The sequence below is a fragment of the Entelurus aequoreus genome, linkage group LG14 (assembly GCF_033978785.1).
Source record: "Entelurus aequoreus isolate RoL-2023_Sb linkage group LG14, RoL_Eaeq_v1.1, whole genome shotgun sequence".
Classification (NCBI taxonomy): domain Eukaryota; kingdom Metazoa; phylum Chordata; class Actinopteri; order Syngnathiformes; family Syngnathidae; genus Entelurus; species Entelurus aequoreus.
In genome coordinates, this window is record NC_084744.1 from 22,805,273 (window position 1) to 22,831,206 (window position 25,934).

Sequence of the window (25,934 nt, forward strand, 5' to 3'; positions counted from 1 at the left end):
TTATTAGAGAGAACATCGTTCATAATTCTTTGCGTCCGGATACATTAGTCCGAGCGCACTTTGACACTTCTCGTGCTAGCTTAGCTTGCTGGCTAGCTTAGCATGTTAGCTGCTAACAAAAACCCATGGCTAAGTAGAGATCAAATGTGAGTATAAAGTGTTGTGATTGTGTGGAAATGTGCGAAAGAACGATAGCAAAGTATGAGGAGGAACTTTGTCCAACAAAAGAGGAGAAGGAGCGACAACATCAACTACTGGACGCTGTTTTCAAGAAACATCAAGTTGTGTTACACAGAACAGGTTTGTTTACTTCTTACTCTCACATCTTTACTAACTTTATATTTGATTATTAACACTTTTGTTGAGTAGATTCTGTATAGGAAGGTGAATTGTCTTGTGAGGATGATGCACTGCTTTGTTTTTATATTCTTCATTAAAAGGAGACACAACATATTTATGAAAGGTTTGATGTTCCTCTCACCAAATATATTTTACATTGTAATCAATGAATTTGCAAACCCTATTTTTACTCAATGGGCAGCTTTTGAAGATACAGTCGTGGTCAAAAGTTTACATACACTTGTAAAGAACATAATGTCATGACTGTCTTGAGTTTTCAATCATTTCTACAAGTCTTATGTTTTTGTGATAGAGTGATTGGAGCACATACTTGTTGGTCACAAAAAACATTCATGAAGTTAAGTTATTTTATGAATTTATTATGGGTCTACTGAAAATGTGAGCAAATGTGCTGGGTCAAAAGTATACATACAGCAATGTTAATATTTGCTTACATGTCCCTTGGCAAGTTTACCTGCAATAAGGCGCTTTTGGTAGCTATCCACAAGCTTCTGGTTGAGTTTTTGATCACTCCTCTTGACAAAATTGACGCAGTTCAGCTAAATTTGTTGGTTTTCTGACATGGACTTGTTTCTTCAGCATTGTCCACATGGTCTCAATTTTTGTTTCATCTGACTTCCCAGGGACAAAGATAAGACCTTCTGGAGGAAAGTTCTGTGGTCAGATGAAACAAAAATTGAGCTGTTTGGCCACAATACCCAGCAATATGTTTGGAGTAGAAAAGGTGAGGCCTTTAATCCCAGGAACACCAATTCCTACCGTCAAGCATGGTGGTGGTAGTATTATGCTCTGGGCCTGTTTTGCTGCCAACGGAACTGGTGCTTTACAGAGAGTAAATGGGACAATGAAAAAGGAGGATTACCTCCAAATTCTTTAGGACAAGCTAAAGGGGATGGGTCAAATGCAGAGGACAAATTTCACCACATCTAGTGTGTGTGTGACAATCATTGGACGGCGTGGCGAAGTTGGTAGAGTGGCTGTGCCAGCAATCGGAGTGTTGCTGGTTACTGGGGTTCAATTCCCACCTTCTACCTTCCTAGTCACGTCTGTTGTGTCCTTGGGCAAGACACTTCACCCTTTGCCTCTGATGGCTGCTGGTTAGCGCCTCGCATGGCAGCTCCCGCCATCAGTGTGTGAATGTGTGTGTGAATGGGTAAATGTGGAAATACTGTCAAAGCGCTTTGAGTACCTTGAAGGTAGAAAAGCGCTATACAAGTACAACCGATTATTGGTACTTTAATCTTAATCTTTAATCTTAAAATCATCAGCCCGGAGGTTGGGTCTTGGGCGCAGTTGGGTGTTCCAACAGGACAATGACCTCAAACACACGTCAAAAGTGGTAAAGTTTAGTTTAGTCTTTATTTGAAGGGACAATGTACAGAAACATTAAGCTCAAAGACAGATATGTTCTGTACCAGATTATAGCTAATTAGCTAATTTCCATGTGCAGTCCCTGGCTACCTACATTAAAGGGATACAAAAATCATGCAATAAAATTATGACAATAAAATCATACACAAGTATTAAGAAAAAAGTCATAAAATGCCCTTTCATGGACACATACTTAATATACAATACAACCACACCTCATTTACATCATCACACAAAGACAATACATGCTTTTGTTCACATCTGTCATCATTTGTAAAAACAACCATGATTTTAACAGACACACCTCACAATTTACAATAAAAATGCTCTCATGGATAAATATAATACACATTAGGTTGATGTGTCAAACATAATGCCCATCTTAGTGACCGTGTGAGCAGCTTTGATTGCTCCAAAGCCACTTTTTAACTTCAATTGTGAATAAAGAGTAATCTGTTAGACTTTTCAAGTTTGTTGTGAGGTCGTTCCATTCCTTTATGGCTTTATATGAAAAGGCTGATTGTGCAAAAGAGGTTTTACATCTGGGTACGCTACACTGCCCCCTGGTGGAGGCTCATAAAGGAATGGCTAAATCAGGCTAGAATGAAGGTTTTAGAATGGCCTTCCCAAAGTCCTGACTTAAACGTGTGGACAATGCTGAAGAAACAAGTCCATGTCAGAAAACCAACAAATTTAGCTGAACTGCACCAATTTTATCAAGAGGAGTGGTCAAAAATTCAAGCAGAAGCTTGTGGATGGCTACCAAAAGCGCCTTATTGCAGTGAAACTTTCCAAGGGACATGTAAGCAAATATTAACATTGCTGTATGTATACTTTTGACCCAGCACATTTGCTCACATTTTCAGTAGACCCATAATAAATTCATAAAAGAACCAAACTTCATGAATGATTTTGTAGAAATGATTGGAAACTCAAGACAGCCATGACATGATGTTCTTTACAAGTGTATGTAAACTTTTGACCACGACTGAATATTTGTGGCTGTGACAAAAAGGGGCTATTGTTCCATGTTTTCATTTGTTGTTTAGCTACACGCTTAACACAAATAATCTCATTTTGTCAACGCCGTCAGCCCAAAACTACCTCTTTTCACTCTTAATACTATTTACCCAACAGACGTCCAGCAGCGCCCCCACATTAAAGAGGAAGAGGAGGATCCACAGTCTCCTCACCTTAAAGAAGAAGAGGATGAATGTTGGATCAGTCAGGAGGGAGAGTGTCTTCTAGGGCAGGAGGAGGATGATGTCACCAAGTTTCCACTGACTGTTGTCTCTGTGAAGACTGAAGAGCATGAAGACAAACCACCTGAGTCCTCACAGCTTCATCACAGTCCAAGTAAGCACAACATCATCTCATACAATGTCTTTAACACAAGGCATACTTTATTGACTAGTATTTTTAGAATGTGCTAAAAAATGGCTGAAGGCCACACTTTGTACACCTCTGACCCAGAGGGTTAAATTCATGATATTTTTATGACCCACTTACTGGCTCCTTCTGACGTGTGTGCATGGGACATTCCATTAGTATTACCTTGCGTGGGAATTGAAATAATCCACACCTGGGTGTATTTTCACATAGTCCAGCAGGATCCATCAGCAGAGGAGGCAGATGACGAGGCCACACTCAAGGCCAAGAGGAAGAGGACCACCACCTTCAACGAGGAAGAGAAGGAGGAAATAATCGACTTCCTCCTGCAACATGAGGTCCTCTACACCAAACGCCTCGCCGGGTTCAAAGACGTCAGCAAGAAGGAGAAGCTGTGGGCGACGCAGGCCGAGAAGATGGGGACGACGGCGGCGGACCTGAAGACCTGGTACACCAGTATGCGCACAATGCTCGGTCGGCTGAAGAAGAGGGCCAGGAAGAGCGGCGCCATGGCTGACCTGAACGCCACAGAGCAGTGGGTCTGGGACAAGTTTGGCTTCCTGCGGCCCCACATCGAGACAGTGGACCCGAGGAACGCGGCCTTGTTTGCTACGTCAACTCAAGAAATAGCCACTGAGGCCCCGGCGGCCAGCGCGGCATTCTCTGGTGCGAGCTCACCGACAGGATCACAGGGGTCCTCGCAGCCGGGGTCTCAGCAGTCACTGACACAGGAGAGGATGACCTCAGGAGAACAGAGTAAGTATCATTTTACATAGATATCGACCGATTATCGGCGTTGTATTTGGCATATTGATGTATACCAGTGTGCAGGCCTCAAATTTTTACTTTTTAAGGTCAAGGCAAGTGTTGCCTTAACCCTTGTGTAATGTTCATATTGTTGTTACTCAGCCAGCGTTTGTGGGTCTGATGGACCCGTTGCATTTTGTGGCTTTTAATGCCTTACAATCAAACACTTTTATGTTAAAATACTGAACAGGGGCCGTATTTATCAAGCTTCTTAAAATTAGTCCTAAGAAGTCTGCTAAGAGTTGACTTAAGAGTAAACAAATTCTTCGCTGAAAGCTGCACTTGAAAGTTAGTTATCAAGCGTCTTACTCACACTTTCAGCGAAGTGTAGGACTGAATCTTAAGTGTCACACTCAGAGCTGAATTACGACATTACAATGTGCCGTAAACGGAATTTTAGGTGACGTCATTTCTGTGTCCATAGAAATGACCAATCACGGAAGGGAATCCCTTGTCTAAGAATAAAGAAATATCTTAGAAATATTTAAGTGGACAATGGGAGTGTATATTTTGACAATAAACTACAAAATAATACAAAACAAACTAGTCCCCGCCTGCCCGCACTCACGCTACCGCTCCCTCTCTTCTCTCGCCCACACACTCACTGACATCACTCACCTCACATGCTGTCACCTATTAAAGGGCCACACACTCACATACGCTACTCTCATAACATTTTCTTTCCAATTCATTAATTAGGCAACTAATTTGAAACTGGTGTGGGTGGCTCTATATATAGTAGCCCACTGCAGCCACATGCAGTAATCAACAAGGAATCAAAAATGATTGAATCTGTGACAAAAATAATACCTGCTCTGTCTAAACGATACCGTTTGATCAGCTGCTCATCATCAAACAAATCCAGGACATCCTTCCGCTCCATGAACGTTCGCACACGTCTCTCTCGCCTCAGTGCCACCCCCTGCTGGCAACTCCTAACCACTTCAGACACCTCTGAAGGTCTCTTAAATATCGTGGAGAGTAGGAGTGATTCTTAGACTTGAGAAAGTTGATAAATAGCTTTTATTCTTAAGTTTGAGAGTAGGACTAAATTTCGCAAATTCTCAGGACTTAAGTGTAAAATGGCACTCTAAGACGCTTGATAAATACGGCCCCAGATGTTTACCTTATCCCAATGAACATCTGTTCAGTATTTTAACATAAAAGTGTTTGATTGTGAGGCATTAAAATGGACATGGACATACAGGCTAACAGGCATATATTTCCCCCCGTTAGCCTGCATGTCGATGTGTCATTGATCGGGCTAGCATGCTAACATTGGTTGCAGGAACATACTAGCTTTGTTAAGACAAGATCATGGACTGTACTGGACAATAAAGTTTACATACCAAATGTCCATTTCCATTTATTACAAGTAATAAGAAAACGTAAATGCCTGACTTACCTATCAAGTAGGAAATTAGCAAGTTTCTTCTTCGCCTTCAATGGTCTCCATCTTTCAAAGGCATCCCCGATACAAATCCTGGTTTTGTTCCTGGCTTTGTCACGAATACGTTGAGAATGGTGACTTTTAGATTTACCAAGGTCTGACATGTTTAGTATTTTTACCAGTGGCAGTAGCTAGACAAAGAGGGCGGTGTGTAACTGACACACTCATCATCCATTTCCATCCATCCATTTTCTACACTCACAGACCTTCTAATTGGTCAAACGGTGTAGGGCGGGTCATTGAAATGAAGACAATAACAAGATTTTGGGGCTGTAAATCTAATTATGAAATGAACAGGAGGGCGGGGGCATTGAAATGAAAACAATAACAAGATTTCGGGGCTGTATATCAAATTTTGAAATGAGCAGGAGGGCGGGGCATTGAAATGAAAACAATAACAAGATTTCGGGGCTGTAAATCTAATTATGAAATGAACAGGAGGGCGGGGGCATTGAAATGAAAACAATAACAAGATTTCGGGGCTGTAAATCTAATTTTGAAATGAGCAGGAGGGCGGGGCATTGAAATGAAAACAATAACAAGATTTCGGGGCTGTAAATCTAATTTTGAAATGAGCAGGAGGGCGGGGCATTGAAATGAAAACAATAACAAGGTTTCGGGGCTGTAAATCTAATCTTGAAATTAGCATATCCCGTCTGATCTACTGTTATCAGCTTATAGAGGTATTGGAAAAAAATATGATTTATTAATGCCTTTTGTCATATCAGGGCCATTTAATGAGGGCTTGACATGAAATGATTACATATGGCTCCTTTAAGCACTCTACAACAAACGATCTTACTACGCTAACATTCACTTCACAGTATGAAATTACGAAAATTAGCATTTTTTTCCTACTACAACAGAACTACATCAGCAGATACAATATATACACATATGATACCAGAATTTAGTATTTAAAAAAAAATCAATAATTAGTCAACTGGATTAGTACCGTGTTTTCCGGACTACAGAAGCTGCACCCACTAAATTTTAGAAAAAAAATATGTTCCATATAGTAGACGCTATAGTAAGTCGCCGATATATACGTTGTGAAATGAGTTATTTACACAGAAAGATTTAGTAAATTGTTTACTTACATACCTTAATTGTCTGTAACACGGCAGTAAAACGGCTGATCAAACAAAACAGAAGTCATCGTCATGGACCCACTAGCTGCACAAGCTAGCTCTCGAATCAGCTAACCAGGCTCAATGACTCCACGGTGACGTTTTGGTGAATTTACTGAGGAATTTGTGAAACTGAAACAATAAAAAAAGAATGCCGTCGTAAGTTAATAATACGAACACAGACAAATGTAAATTTGTTAGCATATTAGCTAATTACGCTAGCTTGATTACATTACGATAGCACGTACACATATGTATGAAAACACATGGGACGGTTTAGTAGGAAGAATTGTTATATTGTAAAATTTACAAACATTGCTTAGAGTGATGAATAGAAACCCTATGGATGACTAGAAGACTACACGGCACTTCTACTTTTGCTTCTAAGCACTTGTAGGCATTCACGCAGCTGCCCCTGCAGTGAGCGAAGTCATCAGAAAGATGGCGCCACAGCTGGAACAATAACACACCGTTGAAGTGTCTTTGCATGTGCAATTGAAACCTATTTGCGCAATGGCCGTTGGCGAAGAAAGAACCCATAAATTAGCCGCACCGTTTTATCGGCTGCAAGGCTCAAAGCGTAGGAAAAAAGTAGAGGCTTCTAGTCTGGAATTCACGGTAATAGATAGAATATAATAGAAAGTACTTTATTGATCCCTGGGGGAAATTCAGTAATAATAACCACTGCTCAAGCACCAGCCCTTTTGCCCAGCATGAGAAAAGTTCCCTTTTTGCCCGAGCTGAAATTTCTATTTATTTAATTTGTTTTAAGAATAAAAAATACTCTCCTTTTCAACAATTCTCCCCAAATATGTTTTGATATTTGACAGGGCATTTATTTGAGTTCTTGAGAGAGTTCTCCTCAGGTCTGCTCGACTGCCCCCCTTTCTCTCTGTCAGAATAATTGTATCTAAGTTATCACAAAACTTTGTGTTACATTGACTTCAGCTCACCCTGCGAGAGGACAAAAGCTGTCTTTGATCCTACCAAGCAAAAGGCTTGCAAAACTCAACTGTGTAGGATGGGGAGGGACATGAGGGCGTCGGTTTCTTTGATGTATTGTAATCTACAGGAAAATGTTGTCTTGACCTGAGATCTACAAAGCGGAGAGGAGGCAGGGCCTGACCCCCCTCCAGGCACCTTTTCTTTGAACTGTTTTGTTACCAAAGGCAATGGCTGTTTTTGACCCCCCTCCCTTAGAAACAGCTGTTGCCATGTAATCAGGGAAAGTCCAAATAAAAGAGGAGGCGTACAATCTTTCATCAGAGCGTGGGACGACACTGTACAAGGTTACAGTGTCTACGCGTTTCTCCCCAATTGAGCTAAATTGAATTCTGTCTCTGTTTAATTCCTTGCTTCTTGTCTTGTTTAATAGATGTCATCAGTGTTTGAACCTGACACTCTCCTCCTTGCAGTGCTAATCACCTGCGGTACATTTTTTTGTTTGCTTATCTGTCAAAACTTAGAATTTTTGCCAGAAAATCCAGTTTTTGTCCTTCTTTCTGGCTTCCATCCGCAACATTCGGTGTGTGGGCTCCTTAAAGGAGCGCGCAGAGTTTCATGTCCCGGGATTCAATCAAATAACAGCATGACAACGGGCATGAAGTTGACAGAAAAGATATCTCTGCCAAAAATGCAAACTTTGTGTAAATATCTTGACAAATATTTAAATAAGGAAGAGCAGGCAGCAGCTCGGACATTCTCGTACTTTCTGTAACAGCCAGGAATAAATGATGTCAGCCTGCTTGAAAAATTAATCTACGTGAAGGAGAAAAATGATAGTTTTTATTGAAATGTTGCCCCTGGACCGCACTTTGGGCACCCCTGGTCTCCTGTCACAAATATCGTGTCAATATTACCGGAAACGCTAAATGTATTTCTGGTGTCTGCTTCCAGAGGACCTCCTGGTGGACTTTAAGACACGCGGCACGTCGGGAACTGCCAGCTCCTTCTTCGGCAGATACGTGGAAGAGAGCCTCTCCAAGCTGCCAGGGGACCTCAGAAGGGCAGCAGAGGTGAACATTATGCAGGAGCTTCACAGGGCCCAGACTGCGGCCGAGCAGAGGAGCACGGCACCCACGCGACCTGCCTTTGTGTACCAGCAGTCGAACCAGCAGGAGTACCAGGGGCTAGCGCAAGTGAGTAGGGACGGGAATTGATGGGATTTTTTACGATTCCAATGGTTTTTTCTACAAGTCCCAAAAATGTGAAATCAAACCATGGAGACATGGCGGATATACACTATATTGCCAAAAGTATTTGGCCACTCATCCAAATGATCAGAATCACTAATCACTTGGCCCGGCCACAGGTGTATAAAATCAAGCCGGATAAGGTTATCCAGGGTAAATCACACCTAACCTTATCTGTGTCCAATGCCACCGTTTAAGACCCCCGTCCGCCGACGCAACACGACCTAGTACTCATGAGCAGAAAAAGCAGACGTCATAGTCACCCCCAGTGTTGCTTTGTGTGCAAGTTCTTAAATGTAACTTATCCAAACAATATCCAGTGTTGTGGTATTTCAATGAACTGGAATCCAGTGTGCTGTGGTGCCCTATTGTAGTGAATCACACCTGAGATATCATAACTTAATCAAATCTTTATTAGACACGTAAACAATGTGATAAGGAACATTTTACAACCATCAAACTCGGGATCTAGATATGTGGTCAGGACACTCCTCACTCTTTTGCCTTCACCTTCATTGTCCCTTCCTTTTTGGTGACTTTATATACTCTAGATCAGGGGTCACCAACCTTTTTGAAACCAAGAGCTACTTTTTGGGTACTGATTAATGCAAAGGGCTACCAGTTTTATACACACTTAAATAAATTGCCAGAAATAGCCAATTTGCTCAATGTACCTTTGACTCTATGTTTCTATTAATAATTAATGATATTTACACTTAATTGAATGGTTTAAAAGAGGAAAAAACACACAAAAAATGACAATTAAATTTTGAAACATAGTTTATCTTCAATTTCGACTCTTTAAAATTCAAAATTAAACCGAAAAAAAGAAGAGAAAAACTAGCTAATTTGAATCTTTTTGAAAAAATTTTAAAAATAATTTATGGAACATCATTAGTAATTTTTCCTGATTAAGATTAATTTTAGAATTTGGATGACATGTTTTAAATAGGTTAAAATCCAATCTGCACTTTGTTAGAATATATAACAAATTGGACCAAGCTATATTTCTAACAAAGACAAATCCTTATTTCTTCTAGATTTTCCAGAACAAAAATTTGAAAAGAAATTCAAAAGACATTGAAATAAGATTTAAATTTGATTCTACAGATTTTCTAGATTTGCCAGAATAATTGTTTTGAATTTTAATCATAAAAAGTTTGAAGAAATATTTCACAAATATTCTTCATCGAAAAAACAGAAGCTAAAATGAAGAATTAAATCAAAATTTATTTATTATTCTTTACAATAAAATAAAAACATGTACTTGAACATTGATTTAAATTGTCAGGAAAGAAGAGGAAGGAATTTAAAAGGTAAAAAGGTATGTGTTTAAAAATCCTAAAATCATTTTTAAGGTTGTATTTTTTGTCTAAAATTGTCTTTCTGAAAGTTATAAGAAGCAAAGTAAAATAATTAATGAATTTATCTAAACAAGTGAAGACCAAGTCTTTAAAATATTTTCTTGGATTTTCAAATTGTATTTGAGTTTGGTCTCTCTTAGAATTAAAAATGTCGAGCAAAGCGAGACCAGCTTGCTAGTAAATAAATAAAATGTAAAAAATAGAGGCAGCTCACTGGTAAGTGCTGCTATTTGAGCTATTTTTAGAACAGGCCAGCGGGCTACTCATCTGGTCCTTACGGGCTACCTGGTGCCCGCGGGCACCGCGTTGGTGACCCCTGCTCTAGATCTAGACATTGAGTCCGCGACATACATGGGGGACAATAACCGATACAGTCTGCTTTGCCAGTCCAAATACATTTGCCGTTTTCCTCGACGGCCAGCTAATACAAAGCACACGCTACCTTTTTTATCACATCTACGGGAGCTTGCATTCCCGTTGTCTCTCCTTCGACAAATGGACAAAGTTTTCCCTAAGTAGAATCACAGCTGACCCGGCCGGACATTGGAAAGCTCTCTTGCCGTCAGAGAAGTGTTGTATCCCAAATAGCTGCAATGGCTTTCTCTTAAGGTATTCATGTGTGATTTCCACAAGCGTCTGTACATGTAGAGCAGGGGTCACCAACGCGGTGCCCGCGGGCACCAGGTAGCCCGTAAGGACCAGATGAGTAGCCCGCTGGCCTGTTCTAAAAATAGCTCAAATAGCAGCACTTGCCAGTGAGCTGCCTCTATTTTTTAAATTTTATTTATTTACTAGCAAGCTGGTCTCGCTTTGCCCGACATTTTTAATTCTAAGAGAGACAAAACTCAAATAGAATTTGAAAATCCAAGAAAATATTTTAAAGACTTGGTTTTCACTTGTTTAAATAAATTCATTATTTTTTTTACTTTGCCTCTTACAACTTTCAGAAGACAATTTTAGAGAAAAAATACAACCTTAAAAAGGATTTTAGGATTTTTAAACACATATACCTTTTTACCTTTTAAATTCCTTCCTCTTCTTTCCTGACAATTTAAATCAATGTTCAAGTAAATTTATTTTTTTTATTGTAAAGAATAATAAATACATTTTAATTTAATTCTTCATTTTAGCTTCTGTTTTTTCGACGAAGAATATTTGCGAAATATTTCTTCAAACTTATTATGATTAAAATTCAAAAAAATTATTCTGGCAAATCTAGTAAATCTGTAGAATCAAATTTAAATCTTATTTCAAAGTCTTTTGATTTTCTTTTAAAAATTTTCTTCTGGAAAATCTAGAAGAAATAATGATTTGTCTTTGTTAGAAATATAGCTTGGTCCAGTTTGTTATATATTCTAACAAAGTGCAGATTGGATTTTAACCTATTTAAAACATGTCATCAAAATTCTAAAATTAATCTTAGTCAGGAAAAATTACTAATGATGTTCCATAAATTTTTTATTTTATTTTTTCAAAAAGATTCGAATTAGCTAGTTTTTCTCTTCTTTTTTTCGGTTGAATTTTGAATTTTAAAGAGTCGAAATTGAAGATAAACTATGTTTCAAAATTTTATTGTCATTTTTTTCATGTTTTCTCCTCTTTTAAACCGTTCAATTAAGTGTAAATATCATTAATTATTAGTAATAACATAGAGTTAAAGGTAAATTGAGCAAATTGGCTATTTTCGGCAATTCATTTAAGTGTGTATCAAACTGGTAGCCCTTCGCATTAATCAGTACCCAAGAAGTAGCTCTTGGTTTCAAAAAGGTTGGTGACCCCTGATGTAGAGGAAGGAGAAACACGGGCATGTCTGGATGACTCGCCTCCATATTTCCAGTGATTACCTCCGAGTTACGAAACCGCTTTATTATGAAGCTGGCTGTGGGCGTTCTTTCTGATGTCACTTCCTGTGTTGGCGTGGTCTTTCTAGCATCACTTCCTCTCCGAACTCACTTTGTAAAGAATGAGTCCACACAAAGCTAAGTGCCGGAGACTCAAGAATTACACGGCTGACTTACCCGTGTAAAAATGTGTCCGAGGAGGGGGACCTTAAACGCTGGTTTAGTGTGGCTGAAACGGGGCTTAGGCTAAATAATTATTCGTTTAAGGGGTTAAACGACTTAGTGTAGATATGGCCTTAGGCATGGAGACTGTTTCTACAAACATTTGTGAAAGAATGGGCTGCTCTCAGTGATTTCCAGCGTGGAACTGTCATAGGATGCCAACCGTGCAACAAATCCAGTCCTGAAATTTCCTCCTTCCTAAATATTCCAAAGTCAACTGTTGGCTTTATTTTAAGAAAATGGAAGAGTTTAGGAACAACAGCAACTCAGCCACCAAGTGGTAGGCCACGTAAACTGACAGAGAGAGGTCAGCGGATGCTGAAGCGCATAGTGCAAAGACTTTCTGCACAGTCGGTTGCTACAGAGCTCCAAACGTCATGTGACCTTCCAATTAGCCCACGTACTTTACGCAGAGAGCTTCATGGAATGGGTTTCCATGGCCGAACAGCTGCATCTAAGCCATACATCACCAAGTCCAATGCTAAGCGTGGGATGCAGTGGTGTAAAACGTTTTGAACAGATACATGAAAACCGAGGTTCTCGGGATTTTTGTTTCGGAACTCATTTTGTCTTCCCAAACATGAAATCTTTGATAGTTTGAAAACCGCACATTGAACCAAACTGCTGAAGTGTTATACCCCTATTAGTCATTCATTCAATATAAAGTCCCGTTCTACAATGCACAAGGCTGATCCTTGTTTGCTCTCTATTGGATTACTGGGATGGGATACATTTTATAGGATATATTGTACTGCGCAGTGGCCTTGTGGTTAGAGTGTCCGGTCTTGAGTTCAAACCCCGGCCGAGTCATACCAAAGACTATAAAAATGGACCCATTACCTCCCTGCTTGGGCGCATCAAGGATCACCAGTGTACAAACCCTGCCTGGGAAGAAAGTCATCCTATCAACTGGAAACCTGACATCCTGAAGAGAAAAAGATTCTAATCGATCTAAGATTGTTTGTTTTATTACATTAACAATCAGCACCTCCGAGTCCGAGTCCATGGTTCTCGCCCGGAAAAGGGTGGAGTGCCATCTCCGGCTTGGGGAGGAGATCTTGCCCCAAATGGAGGAGTTCAAGTACCTCGGAGTCTTGTTCACGAGTGAGGGAAGAGTGGATCGTGAGGTCGACAGGCGGCGTCTTCAGTAATGCGGACGCTGTATCGATCCGTTGTGGTGAAGAAGGAGCTGAGCTGGAAGGCAAAGCTCTCAATTTACCGGTCAAACTACGTTCCCATCCTCACCTATGGTCATGAGCTTTGGGTTATGACCGAAAGGACAAGATCACTGGTACAAGCGGCCGAAATGAGCTTCCTCCAACAGGTGGTGGGGCTCTCCCTTAGAGATAGGGTGAGAAACTCTGTCATCCGGGAGGAACTCAGTGTAAAGCCGCTGCTCCTCCACATCGAGAGGAGCCAGATGAGGTGGTTCGGGCATCTGGTCCCTAGGGAGGTGTTTCGACCCGACCTCGGATAAGCGGAACAAGATGGATGGATTACATTAACATGGCTTTTCTGCATAGATTGGAAATGCTGTGCCACCTACTACACTGCATGCCAGCTCTGACGTCCCACCAACTGCCACACCTGCATATCCCATGGCGAAACAAACGGCACCAATGGATCAGATAGTGCCATTGGTACTGCAAGTAGTTCCGGTATTTGTAAGTTCCACTTTCAAAGAGGTTCTCTTTGCGTTTCAACTCCAAACAGTGACAAACCTCAGTCTTGCTGTCTTTTATTGCAATTCTCAGGATATCCGCCAGATTCTCCGAGCTTCACCTGGGGGCAGGCTGATAGTTCAGAGGCTTGATGAGGATGGTGTGATCACAATCAAGCAGAGGTATTGCCTCGTCCGGATTCTGGTGTCACATCTCATGGAGAAGTTTGGAGACAGGTACTTTTTTTAAGACAGTTTTTTTTTTCCAAGTGCACACACAGATGGAAATGCATATTAATTTCAAGTCACTAAGCATTCAGTATGAATCACACATCAACCTAAAGGCCTACTGAAAGCCACTACTACTGACCACGCAGTCTGATAGTTTATATATCAATGATGAAATCTTAACATTGCAACACATGCCAATACGGCCGGGTTAACTTATAAAGTGCAATTTTAAATTTCCCGCTAAACTTCCGGTTGAAAACGTCTATGTATGATGACGTATGCGCGTGATGTCAATCGTTGAAACGGAAGTATTCGGACCCCATTGAATCAAATACAAAAAGCTCTGTTTTCATCTCAAAATTCCACAGTATTCTGGACATCTGTGTTGTTGAATCTGTTGCAATTTGTTTAATGAACAATGGAGACTGCAAAGAAGAAAGTTGTAGGTGGGATCGGTGTATTAGCGGCGGACTACAGCAACACAACCAGGAGGACTTTGAGATGGATAGCAGACGCGCCAGCCGCCGACCTCACCTTGACTTCCTCCGTCTCCGGGCCGCCGACCGCATCTATGATCGGGTTAAGTCCTTCGTCGCTCCGTCGATCGCTGGAACGCAGGTGAGCACGGGTGTTGATGAGCAGATGAGGGATGGCGTAGGTGGATAGCTAATGTTTTTAGCATAGCTCTGCACTCTAGTCCTTCACTCTCACGTTCCTCATCCACAAATCTTTCATCCTGGCTCAAATTAATGGGGTAATCGTCGCTTTCTCGGTCTGAATCGCATTGTAAACAATGGGGAATTGTGAGGAATACTAGCTCCTGTGACGTCACGCTACTTCTGGTACAGGCAAGGCTTTTTTTTTATCAGCGACCAAAAGTTGCGAACTTTATCGTCGATGTTCTCTACTAAATCCTTTCAGCAAAAATATGGCAATATCGCGAAATGATCAAGTATGACACATAGAATGGATCTGCTATCCCCGTTTAAATAAATACAAATAATTTCAGTAGGCCTTTAAAGGGATAGTCCACCGCTTTGGCAAAATTGCCTGTTAAAGGCCTACTGAAATGAATTTTTTTATTTAAACGGGAATAGCAGATCCATTCTATGTGTCATACTTGATCATTTTGCGATATTGCCATATTTTTGCTGAAAGGATTTAGTATAGAACAACGTCGATAAAGTTCGCAACTTTTGGTCTCTGATAAAAAAAAACCTTGCCCCTACCGGAAGTAGCGTGACGTTGTCAGTTGTTCACTCCCTCATATTTTCCTATTGTTTTCAACGCAGCTAGAGCGATTCGGACCATTACCCCATTAATTTGAGCGAGGATGAAAGATTCGTGGACGAGGAACGTTAGAGTGACGGACTAGAATGCAGTGAAATACATATTTTTTGTCGCTCTGACCGTAACTTAGGTACAAGCTGGCTCATTGGATTCCACACTCTCTCCTTTTTCTATTGTAGATCACAGATTTGTATTTTAAACCACCTCGGATACTATATCCTCTTGAAAATGAGAGTCGAGAACGCGAAATGGACATTCAGTGCCTTTTATCTCCACGACAATACATCGGCGAAATGCTTTAGCTGTGAGCTAACGTGATAGCATCGTGCTTTAACTGCATATAGAAACAAAAAAAATAAACCCCTGACTGGAAGGATAGATAGAAAATCAACAATACTATTAAACCGTGGACATGTAAATACACGGTTAATGCTTTCCAGGCTGGCGAAGGTTAACAATGCTGTGCTAACGAAGCCATTGAAGCTAACTTAGCAACCGGACCGCACAGAGCTATGCTAAAAACATTAGCTCTCCACCTACGCCAGCCAGCCCTCATCTGCTCATCAACACCCGTGCTCACCTGCAGAAGGACGAAGGACTTCACCCGATGCGTTTGGCGGCCCGGAGACGTAGGAAGTCAAGGTGAGGTCGCCGGCTAGCGCGTCTGCTCTCCAACAAAGTCCTCCTGGTTGTGTTGCTGTAGTCCGCTGCTAATACACCGATCCCACCTACAACTGTCTTCTTTGCAGCCTTCATTGTTCATTAAACAAATTGCAAAAGATGTCCAGAATACTGTGGAATTATGAAATGAAAACAGAACTTTTTGTATAGGATTCTACGGGGTACCATAACTTCCGTTAAACTGACTTCGTCACGCGCATACGTCATCATACCGTGACGTTTCAGCCGGATATTTCCCGGGAAATTTAAAATGTCACTTTATAAGTTAACCCGGCCGTATTGGCATGTGTTGCAATGTTAAGATTTCATCATTGATATATAAACTATCAGACTGCGTGGTCGGTAGTAGTGGCTTTCAGTAGGCCTTTAACTATCCATTATAGTCAAATAATTTCATATAGTCGAAACATTCCATTTTCCACAGATACGTTAGTTAGCTAAGAATAAGTTAAGCGTTTTTTGTGTGCCGTGGGAATATGCGATCAAAAGTTTACATACACTTGTGAAAGACATAACGTCATGGCTGTCTTCAGTTTTCAATAATTTCTACAACTCTTATTTTTTTTCTGATAGAGTGATTGGAGCACATAATTGTTGATCACAAAAATCATTCATGAAGTTTGGTTTTCTCATGAGTTTATTATGGGTCTACTGAAAATGTGAGCAAATCTGCTGGGTCAAAAGTATACATACAGCAACATACATGATCAATTTTGCTGATGTAGAAAAGTTACAATCAAATCAAATGAGCTTCATGCCATGGCCTCTTAACTTCATGTGAGTGAATATGATTGACGACGCCTGTTGACTTCTCTGAGCCCATTTAAGTAGGGCTCATGTGATGCAGTCATTAGACTCGGTTACAAACGCGACAATGGGAAAGTCAAAGGAACTCAGCACAGATCTGAAAAAACGAATAATTGACTTGAACAAGTCACGAAAGTCACTTAAGGTCCCAAGAGCAACTGTGCAGACAATTGTTCATAAGTATAAAGTGCATGGCACAGTTTTGTCACTGCCACGATCAGAAAAAAAACGCAAGCTATCACCTGCTGCTGAGAGGAAATTGGTCAGGATGATCAAGAGTCAACCGAGAACACCAAAAAGCAGGTCTGCAATGAATTGGAAGCTGTCAGTGTCAGTTAAGCGTGTTTTGCATCGCCATGGACTGAGAGGCTACCATGCAAGAAGGAAGCCCTTGCTCCAGAAGCCACACCTTAAGCCTCGTCTAAAGTTTGCTGCTGATCTCATGGAGGTTTGGTCTAGGGCGCAGTTGGGTGTTCCAACAGGACAATGACCCCAAACACACGTCAAAAGTGGTAAAGGAATGGCTAAATCAGGCTAGAATGAAGGTTTTAGAATGGCCTTCCCAAAGTCCTGACTTAAACGTGTGGACAATGCTAAAGAAACAAGACCATGTCAGAAAACCAACAAATTTAGCTGAACTGCACCAATTTTGTCAAGAGGAGTGGTCAAAAATTCAAGCAGAAGCTTGTGGATGGCTACCAAAAGCACCTTATTGCAGTGAAACTTGCCAAGGGACATGTAGGCAAATATTAAAGGCCTACTGAAATGAGATTTTCTTATTTAAACGGGGATAGCAGATCCATTCTATGTGTCATACTTGATCATTTTGCGATATTGCCATATTTTTGCTAAAAGGATTTAGTAGAGAACATCGACTATAAAGTTCGCAACTTTTGGTCGCTGATAAAACAGCCTTGCCTGTACCGGAAGTAGCATGACGTCACAGGTTGTGGAGCTCCTCACATCTGCACATTGTTTACAATCATGGCCACAAGCAGCGAGAGCGATTCGGACAGAGAAAGCGACGATTTCCCCATTAATTTGAGCGAGGATGAAAGATTTGTGGATCAGGAAAGGGAGAGTGAAGGACTAGAGGGCAGTGGAAGCGATTCAGATAGGGAAGATGCTGTGAGAGGCGGGTGGGATCTGATATTCAGCTGGGAATGACTAAAACAGTAAATAAACACAAGACATATATGTACTCTACTAGCCACAACACAACCAGGCTTATATTTAATATGCCACAAATTAATCCCGCATAACAAACACCTCCCCCCTCCCGTCCATATAACCCACCAATACAAATCAAACACCCGCACAACACACTCAATCCCACAGCCCAAAGTACCGTTCACCTCCGCAAAGTTCATACAGCACATACATTTCCCCAAAGTTACGTACGTGACATGCACATAGCGGCACGCACGTACGGGCAAGCGATCAAATGTTTGGAAGCCACAGCTGCGTACTCACGGTACCGCGTATCCAACTCAAAGTCCTCCTGGTAAGAGTCTCTGTTGTCGCAGTTCTCCACAGGCCAATGGTAAAGCTTGACTGTCATCGTTCGGGAATGTAAACAATGAAAGACCGGCTACGTGTTTGTGTTGCTGCAGCCAGCCGCTAATACACCGCTTCCCACCTACAGCATTCTTCTTTGCTATCTCCATTGTTCATTAAACAAATTGCAAAAGATTCACCAACACAGATGTCCAGAATACTGTGGAATTTTGCGATGAAAACAGACGACTTAATAGCTGGCCACAATGCTGTCCCAAAATGTCCGCTACAATCCGTGACGTCACACGCAAACGTCATCATACCGAGACGTTTTCAGCAGGATAATTCGCGGGAAATTTAAAATTGCACTTTAGTAATCTAACCCGGCCGTATTGGCATGTGTTGCAATGTTAAGATTTCATCATTGATATATAAACTATCAGACCGCGTGGTCGGTAGTAGTGGCTTTCAGTAGGCCTTTAACATTGCTGTATGTATACTTTTGACCCAGCAGATTTGCTCACATTTTCAGTAGACCCATAATAAATTCATAAAAGAAGCAAACTTCATGAATGTTTTTTGTGAGCAACAAGTATGTGCTCCAATCACTACATCATAAAAAAATAAGAGTTGTAGAAATGATTGGAAACTCAAGACAGCCATGACATGATGTTCTTTACAAGTCTATGTACATTTTTGATCACGACTATATATATATATGTATGTATATATATATATATATGTATATATATATGTATATGTATATATATATATATATATATATATATATATATGTATATGTATATATATGTATATATATATATATATGTATATATATATATATATATGTATATATATATATATATATATATATATATATATGTATATATATATATATATATATATGTATATATATATATATATATGTATATATATATATATATATGTATATGTATATATATATATATATGTATATATATATATATATATATATATGTATATATATATATATATATATATATATGTATATATATATATATATATATATATATATATATATATATATATATATATATATATATATATATATATATATATATATATGTATATATACATATATATATATATATTAGAGATGTCCGATAATATCGGCCTGCCGATATTATCGGCCGATATATGCGTTAAAATGTAATATCGGAAATTATCGGTATCGTTTTTTTTATTATCGGTATCGGTTTTTTTTTGTTGTTTTTTTTTTAAATTAAATCAACATAAAAAACACAAGATACACTTACAATTAGTGCACCAACCCAAAAAACCTCCCTCCCCCATTTACACTCATTCACACAAAAGGGTTGTTTCTTTCTGTTATTAATATTCTGGTTCCTACATTATATATCTATATATATCAATACAGTCTGCAAGGGATACAGTCCGTAAGCACACATGCGTGCTGCTGGTCCACTAATGGTACTAACCTTTAACAGTTAATTTTACTAATTTTCATTCATTACCAGTTTCTATGTAACTGTTTTTATATTGTTGTACTTTCTTTTTTATTCAAGAAAATGTTTTTAATTTATTTATCTTATTTTACAATTTTTTTTAAAAAGTACCTTATCTTCACCATACCTGGTTGTCCAAATTAGGCATAATAATGTGTTAATTCCACGACTGCATATATCGGTTGATATCGGTATCGGTTGATATCGGTATCGGTAATTAAAGAGTTGGACAATATCGGAATATCGGATATCGGCAAAAAGCCATTATCGGACATCCCTAATATATATATATATATATATATATATATATATATATATATATATATATATATATATATATATATATATATATATATATATATATATATATATATATATATATATATGTATATATATATATATGTATATATATATACATACGTATACATATATATATATATATATGTATATATATATATATGTATATATGTATATATATATATATATATATACATACATACGTATACATATATATATATATGTATATATATATACATACATACATATGTGTATACAGTATTTATATATATATATATTTATATATATATATATATATATATATATATATATATATATATATATATATATATATATATATATATATATATATATATATATATATATATATATATATAGGGCCGTACTTGGCTGGCCAGCAGGCCGTAGTTTGGATACTCCTGGTTTAATCCATTAACATACATTGAGGGGGGACAACATTTTAAGAACATATTAAAAACTTTCCAATATATTGCACTCTTGTTTAACAGCACCACCCAGTACAACCTCAACACACAAAGTATAATTACCACCGTTCTGACAATGTAACAAAAACTGAAAATGTAAAAGCTTGGTAAAAATAGAATTCATGGCAGAGCTGTTGGGTTGCATTCAGTTGCACAGCTGTTCTCAATCAAATGGCCCAGGAGTATAAACTGAACTAAAACATTTTGAACCAGACTGGGGGGAATTGGGACTTTTTCCCCCTGTTTTGCTCAATATGAGTTGGAAAATTGAAAGCTCTTCTGTGATCGTGCCATTTTCTACCAGATGTATATTTGAAACGTGGAAAAAACAAGGCTGTGTTTTTTAATGCCCGTACTGTATCCCTGTGTGGGGTTTGAAAATATTTCATATTGTGGGTCAATCTGCAACAAGTGGTCACGTGGCTTAGAACACAACTCACTCACCCTTTCACTCTTTTAGGCTAGGACAAAAATGTAGTAGTGTAATTGTGTTTGTCCATGTTTGCAGCCCTAGCTCTCAAACAAAAAACACAATGGCTTCATCTTTGGTTCAGACATTCCCCTGCTTGAAAGACACATCAGACAGTGGTCATGTAAGTCGTTTTGGAAAATAATTACATATAAAGGTGCCCTTATTTAGTCAATTTTGTGAAACGAAAAAGAACCATAATCTGTGTCATCTCTGTTCACACAAGATTTTTAATTTCTCGCCAGGAAATATGGTATACCCAAGGCCGGAACTACCGTCCGGCCACTGGATTCCTCGAAGAAAGGCTGAGGAATATTAGGAAGAGGAAGAGATCATTGAGCAGGCCTACCAGGCAAGAGGACAGCGAGCCTGCAAGGGTGTGCATACCAGGTAATGGTTGAACTGAAATATTATACTTTAGCATTTACATATACTGTCGTGGTCAAAAGTGTACATACACTTGTAAAGCACATCATGTCATGGCTATCTTGAGTTTTCAATCATTTTTACAACTCTTATTTTTGTGTGATGTAGTGATTGGAGCACATACTTGTTAATCCCAAAAAACATTCATGAAGTGAAGTTCTTTTATGAATTTATTATGGGTCTACTGAAAATGTGAGCAAATCTACTGGGTCAAAAATATACATACAGCAATGTTAATTTTTGCTTACATGTCCCTTGGCAAGTTTACCTGCAATGAGACACTTTTGGTAGCCATCCACAAGCTTCTGCTTGAATTTTTGACCACTCCTCTTGACAAAATTGGTGCAGTTCAGCTAAATGTGTTGGTTTTCTGACATGGACTTGTTTCTTCAGCATTGTCCACACGTTTAAATCAGGACTTTGGGAACGCCTTTCTAAAACCTTCATTCTAGCCTGATTTAGCCATTCCTTTATCACTTTTGACGTGTGTTTGGGGTCATTGTCCTGTTGCGCCCAAGACCCAACCTCCGGGCTGATGATTTTAGCTTGTAGTGAAGAATTTGGAGGTAATCCTCATTTTTCATTGTCCCATTTACTCTCTGTAAAGCACAAGTTCCATTGGCAGCAAAACAGACACAGAGCATAATACTACCACCACCATGCTAGACGGTAGGTTAGGTGTTCCTGGGATTTCTCCTCCAAACATATTGCTCGGTATTGTGACCAAACAGCTCAATTTTTTTTCATCTGACCACAGAACTTTCCTCCAGAAGGTCTTATCTTTGTCCATGTGGTGTCAGATGAAACTAAAATCTAGCTGTTTGGCCACAATACCCAGCAATATGTGTACTTTTGACCCAGTAGATTTGCTCACATTTTCAGTAGACCCATAATAAATTCATAAAAGAAGCAAACTTCATGAATGTTTTTTTGTGACCAACAAGTATGTGCTCCAATCCCTCTATCACAAAAAAATAAGAGTTGTAGAAATGATTGGAAACTCAAGACAGCCATGACATGATGTTCTTTACAAGTGTATGTCAACTTTTGATCGCGACTGTATATAGTTTATGTGTGTAATGATTGCATGTTTTTATAGATTCTACCATATCCGATGAGAGAGCTGAACGGATGAAAGAATGGCTGAGACACAATTCTCAGCCCCTGGGCCAGGTGTGGGCGTACATGCAGGACACAGTCCTGTACAGGGCACGCTGGATAAGAGGACAGAACTCTAAAAATGTATCGGAGATCCTCAAAGAGTTCCCACATCTGACTACTCAAGGCATGGTATGTATCTAGTCCAGGGGTCGACAACCTTTACCACTCAAAGAGCCATTTTGGAAAGTTTTACAAATTAAAGAAAACAATGGGAGCCACAAAAAATTTTTGAAAATTTAAAATGAAAAACACCGCATACAAAGCTTGAATTGCTTTGCGCTATGTTAACCAGGGGTCTCTGACACACGCACCGGCACGCATCTTAATAAGGAAATGTAATGTTAGTGCGGCCCGCGACTTTTAATCGAATGGCGCTTGATAGCGTCTTTCTTGCCAACCCTCTCAATTTTCCGGGAGACTCCCAAATTTCAGGACGTGCTGGCACTGCTTTTAGCGCCCTCTACAGCCTGCCCAAACAGCGTACCTGCTTGGCCACATGTTGAATGCAGCTTTTGCTTGCTCAAGTAAGTGCCAGCAAGGCATACTTGTTCAACAGCCACACAGCTTACACTGACGGTAGTCGTACAAAAACAACTTTAACACTGTTACGTTACAAATATGCGCCACACTTTGAACCCACACCAAAAAAGAATGACAAACACATTTCTGGAGAACATCTGCACTGTAACACAACATAAACACAACACAACAAATACCCAGAATCCCATGCAGCCCTAACTCTTCCGCTCAACCGACGCACGGAGAGGGGGGGGGGGGGGGGGGGGTGATGTGTGGGGGGGTTTGGTGGTAGCGGGGGTGTATAATGTAGACCGGAAGAGTTAGGGCTGCATGGGATTCTGGGTATTTGTTGTGTTGTGTTACGGTGCGGATGTTCTCCAGAAATGTTTTTGTCATTCTTTTTTGGTGTGGGTTCACAGTGTGGCGCATATTTGTAACGTAACAGTGTTAAAGTTAACTTTTTAACTTTAACTTATACGGCCACCGTCAGTGTAAGCTGTGTGGCTGTTGAACAAGTATGCCTTGCTGTCGCCTACGTGTGCAAGTAAAAGCAACATATAACATGTGGCCGGGCTGGCACGCTGTTTGTAAATGCTATAGAGGACAATTAATGCAGTGTCTTTAGGGCACGCCCTTGATTAAGTAATTAGAGTGAAAATAGGATAATATTTACCCTGGGAGATTTCTAGGAGAGGCAGTCTGCTGGGAAAATCGGGGGGGGGTCGTTGGAAAACCGGGAGGGTCGGCAAGTATGCAGCTGAGCCGCATCAGAGTGGTCAAAGAGCCGCATGCGGCTCCGGAGCCGCGGGTTGCCGACCCCTGATCTAGTCTAATAGAACTTTGTGAAAAAAGTCATAACATTTCAAGAAATGTATGTGAGTGCCCATAAATGTGATCTTTTAGGAGCACATTTTCTCCTGGGGGGAAATGTGAGCATAGAGCCATGATTAGTAGGTCTCTACATTGTTTATGGGGTCAGATGTGGTTCCTGAACATGTGGGAAAAGAACCACTGTTCTACAGGGTGTCAGCCGTTCTCCTGACTTTTACACTCTCCTTATTCAAGACCAGGCCACAGTCTGGCATAGGTTTGTACGGTATACCGGTATTAGTATAGTACCGTGATACTAATGAAACATATTCCGTACTATACCGCCTCTGAAAAGTACCGGTCCACTACCCCCCGCTCCCCCCGTGGTCGTCACGAGGTGCATGTTCGGCAGCGCACACACACAGAGTACTTACAAGCAGACACAGGGTGTAGACAGAAAAGGGAGAATGGACGCATTATGGTGTAAAAAGTAAAGATAAAGGTGAAGTTATAACACTGAAACGCCCACAGGAAGAGGTGCTTTAAGACATGGCTAGCTAGCTTGCGGCTAACATCCATCCACAGTGTTTTAGCTACTTCTAAATCACTAATCCTCGCCTCCATGGCGACGAATAAAGTATGTTTCTTACAAGTATCATTATCACTGCAGGACGAGGAATAGCTAAACATGCTTCACTACACACCGTAGCTCACCGGTGTCAAAATGTAAACAAACGCCATGGGTGGATCTACACCTGACATCCACTGTAATGATACCAAACTACAGGAGCGTATCTAGTCGATACTACTATGATTATGTCGATATTTTTTGGGATCACAACATCTTCTTTCGTTTAAAAAAATATATATATTATGTTTATAAACTCAGGAAATATGTCCCTGGACTCATGAGGACTTTGAATATGACCAATGTATGACCTTGTAACTGCTTGGTATCGGATTGATACTTACATGTGTGGTATCATCCAGTTTTGTTTTGGTGGTGACAGTGAGGAAGTTGAACCAGGATGAGATTTTATAGATTAAAGTAGACTCGATAAGTGATCTGTAAACAAGTGTTAAAATGTATTTCTTGATATTAGAAGTCCTTAGTTTTTTTGAGCACATGTAGACTTCAACTTCCTTTTATTGTCGTTCAAATTTGAACTTTACCGTACAGATAAGAACAACATTTTGTTGTGGTAGTGCAGGATAAAAGAGCAGGTCAGTCTTAACTCTCAATAATTAGTATGGCTTATTGAATTCCTTTCAATTGTTTTCCGTTCCATAGGTTGCACAGGATTTTCAGATTTTACACGGGAGGCGGCACCCAAACTCAGGGAAACATGGCTGCCTGTATGTAGCAGTCTGAGTAAACGTGCTTTTTTGTAGACTGAGTCAGCATGTTGCGAGGAGGACATGCTTGTGTCAATCTCCATCCCAAGTTATTTGAAGGCTGTACCTGCTCCACCTGCTGACCTTGTATGCAAAGTGGTTGGAACAGGTGCTCTGGGAGCAGGGCCGGCCCGTGGCATAGGCCGTATAGGCAAATGCTAAGGGCGCCGTCCATCAGGGGGCGCCAAGCCAGTGCCACAAATGTTGGAGAAAAAAAAAAAATAAAGTTGGTACTATTATTTCTAAATACAAAAAATAATCCCACGTTAATTAAAATGCAAAGTAAAGCCTATTTAATATAAATATTATTTGTTACAACATTACGCCCCCTCCCCTCCCCCCGCACGGTGCGCCCCCTCCCTTCCCGCATCATGACTCTTACCACATCAAAAAATCAACACAAGATGTCAAAACGGCCAAAACTGTCAGGTGCCCAGGGAAGAAAAAAGAGAAAAGAAGAGGAGGAGAAACGAGAAAAAGACAGAGGTAGCAGGTAGGTAACGTTAGCCTACATGAAATTATTTGTCTGTTACAGAATGTGATAGTAACCTGGCTTTTTAGCATTAAGCTAATGT

At 39.9% G+C, this 25,934-nt stretch overlaps 1 protein-coding gene across 1 annotated transcript in view; it reads left to right on the top strand.

The window, feature by feature from the left end:
* Positions 1–266: 266 nt before the first annotated feature.
* The window catches only part of LOC133665298 (uncharacterized), a 30,614-nt gene continuing 4,946 nt past the window's right edge, over positions 267–25,934 (top strand). The window contains exons 1-10 of the mRNA XM_062070555.1: positions 267–300; positions 984–1,084; positions 2,869–3,087; positions 3,334–3,876; positions 8,404–8,645; positions 13,650–13,790; positions 13,881–14,023; positions 21,088–21,172; positions 21,294–21,438; positions 22,574–22,764. Of these exons, the coding sequence (XP_061926539.1) occupies positions 3,537–3,876; positions 8,404–8,645; positions 13,650–13,790; positions 13,881–14,023; positions 21,088–21,172; positions 21,294–21,438; positions 22,574–22,764 (1,287 nt within the window). The 5' untranslated portion in view covers positions 267–300; positions 984–1,084; positions 2,869–3,087; positions 3,334–3,536. The remainder of the gene's footprint in view (positions 301–983; positions 1,085–2,868; positions 3,088–3,333; positions 3,877–8,403; positions 8,646–13,649; positions 13,791–13,880; positions 14,024–21,087; positions 21,173–21,293; positions 21,439–22,573; positions 22,765–25,934) is intronic.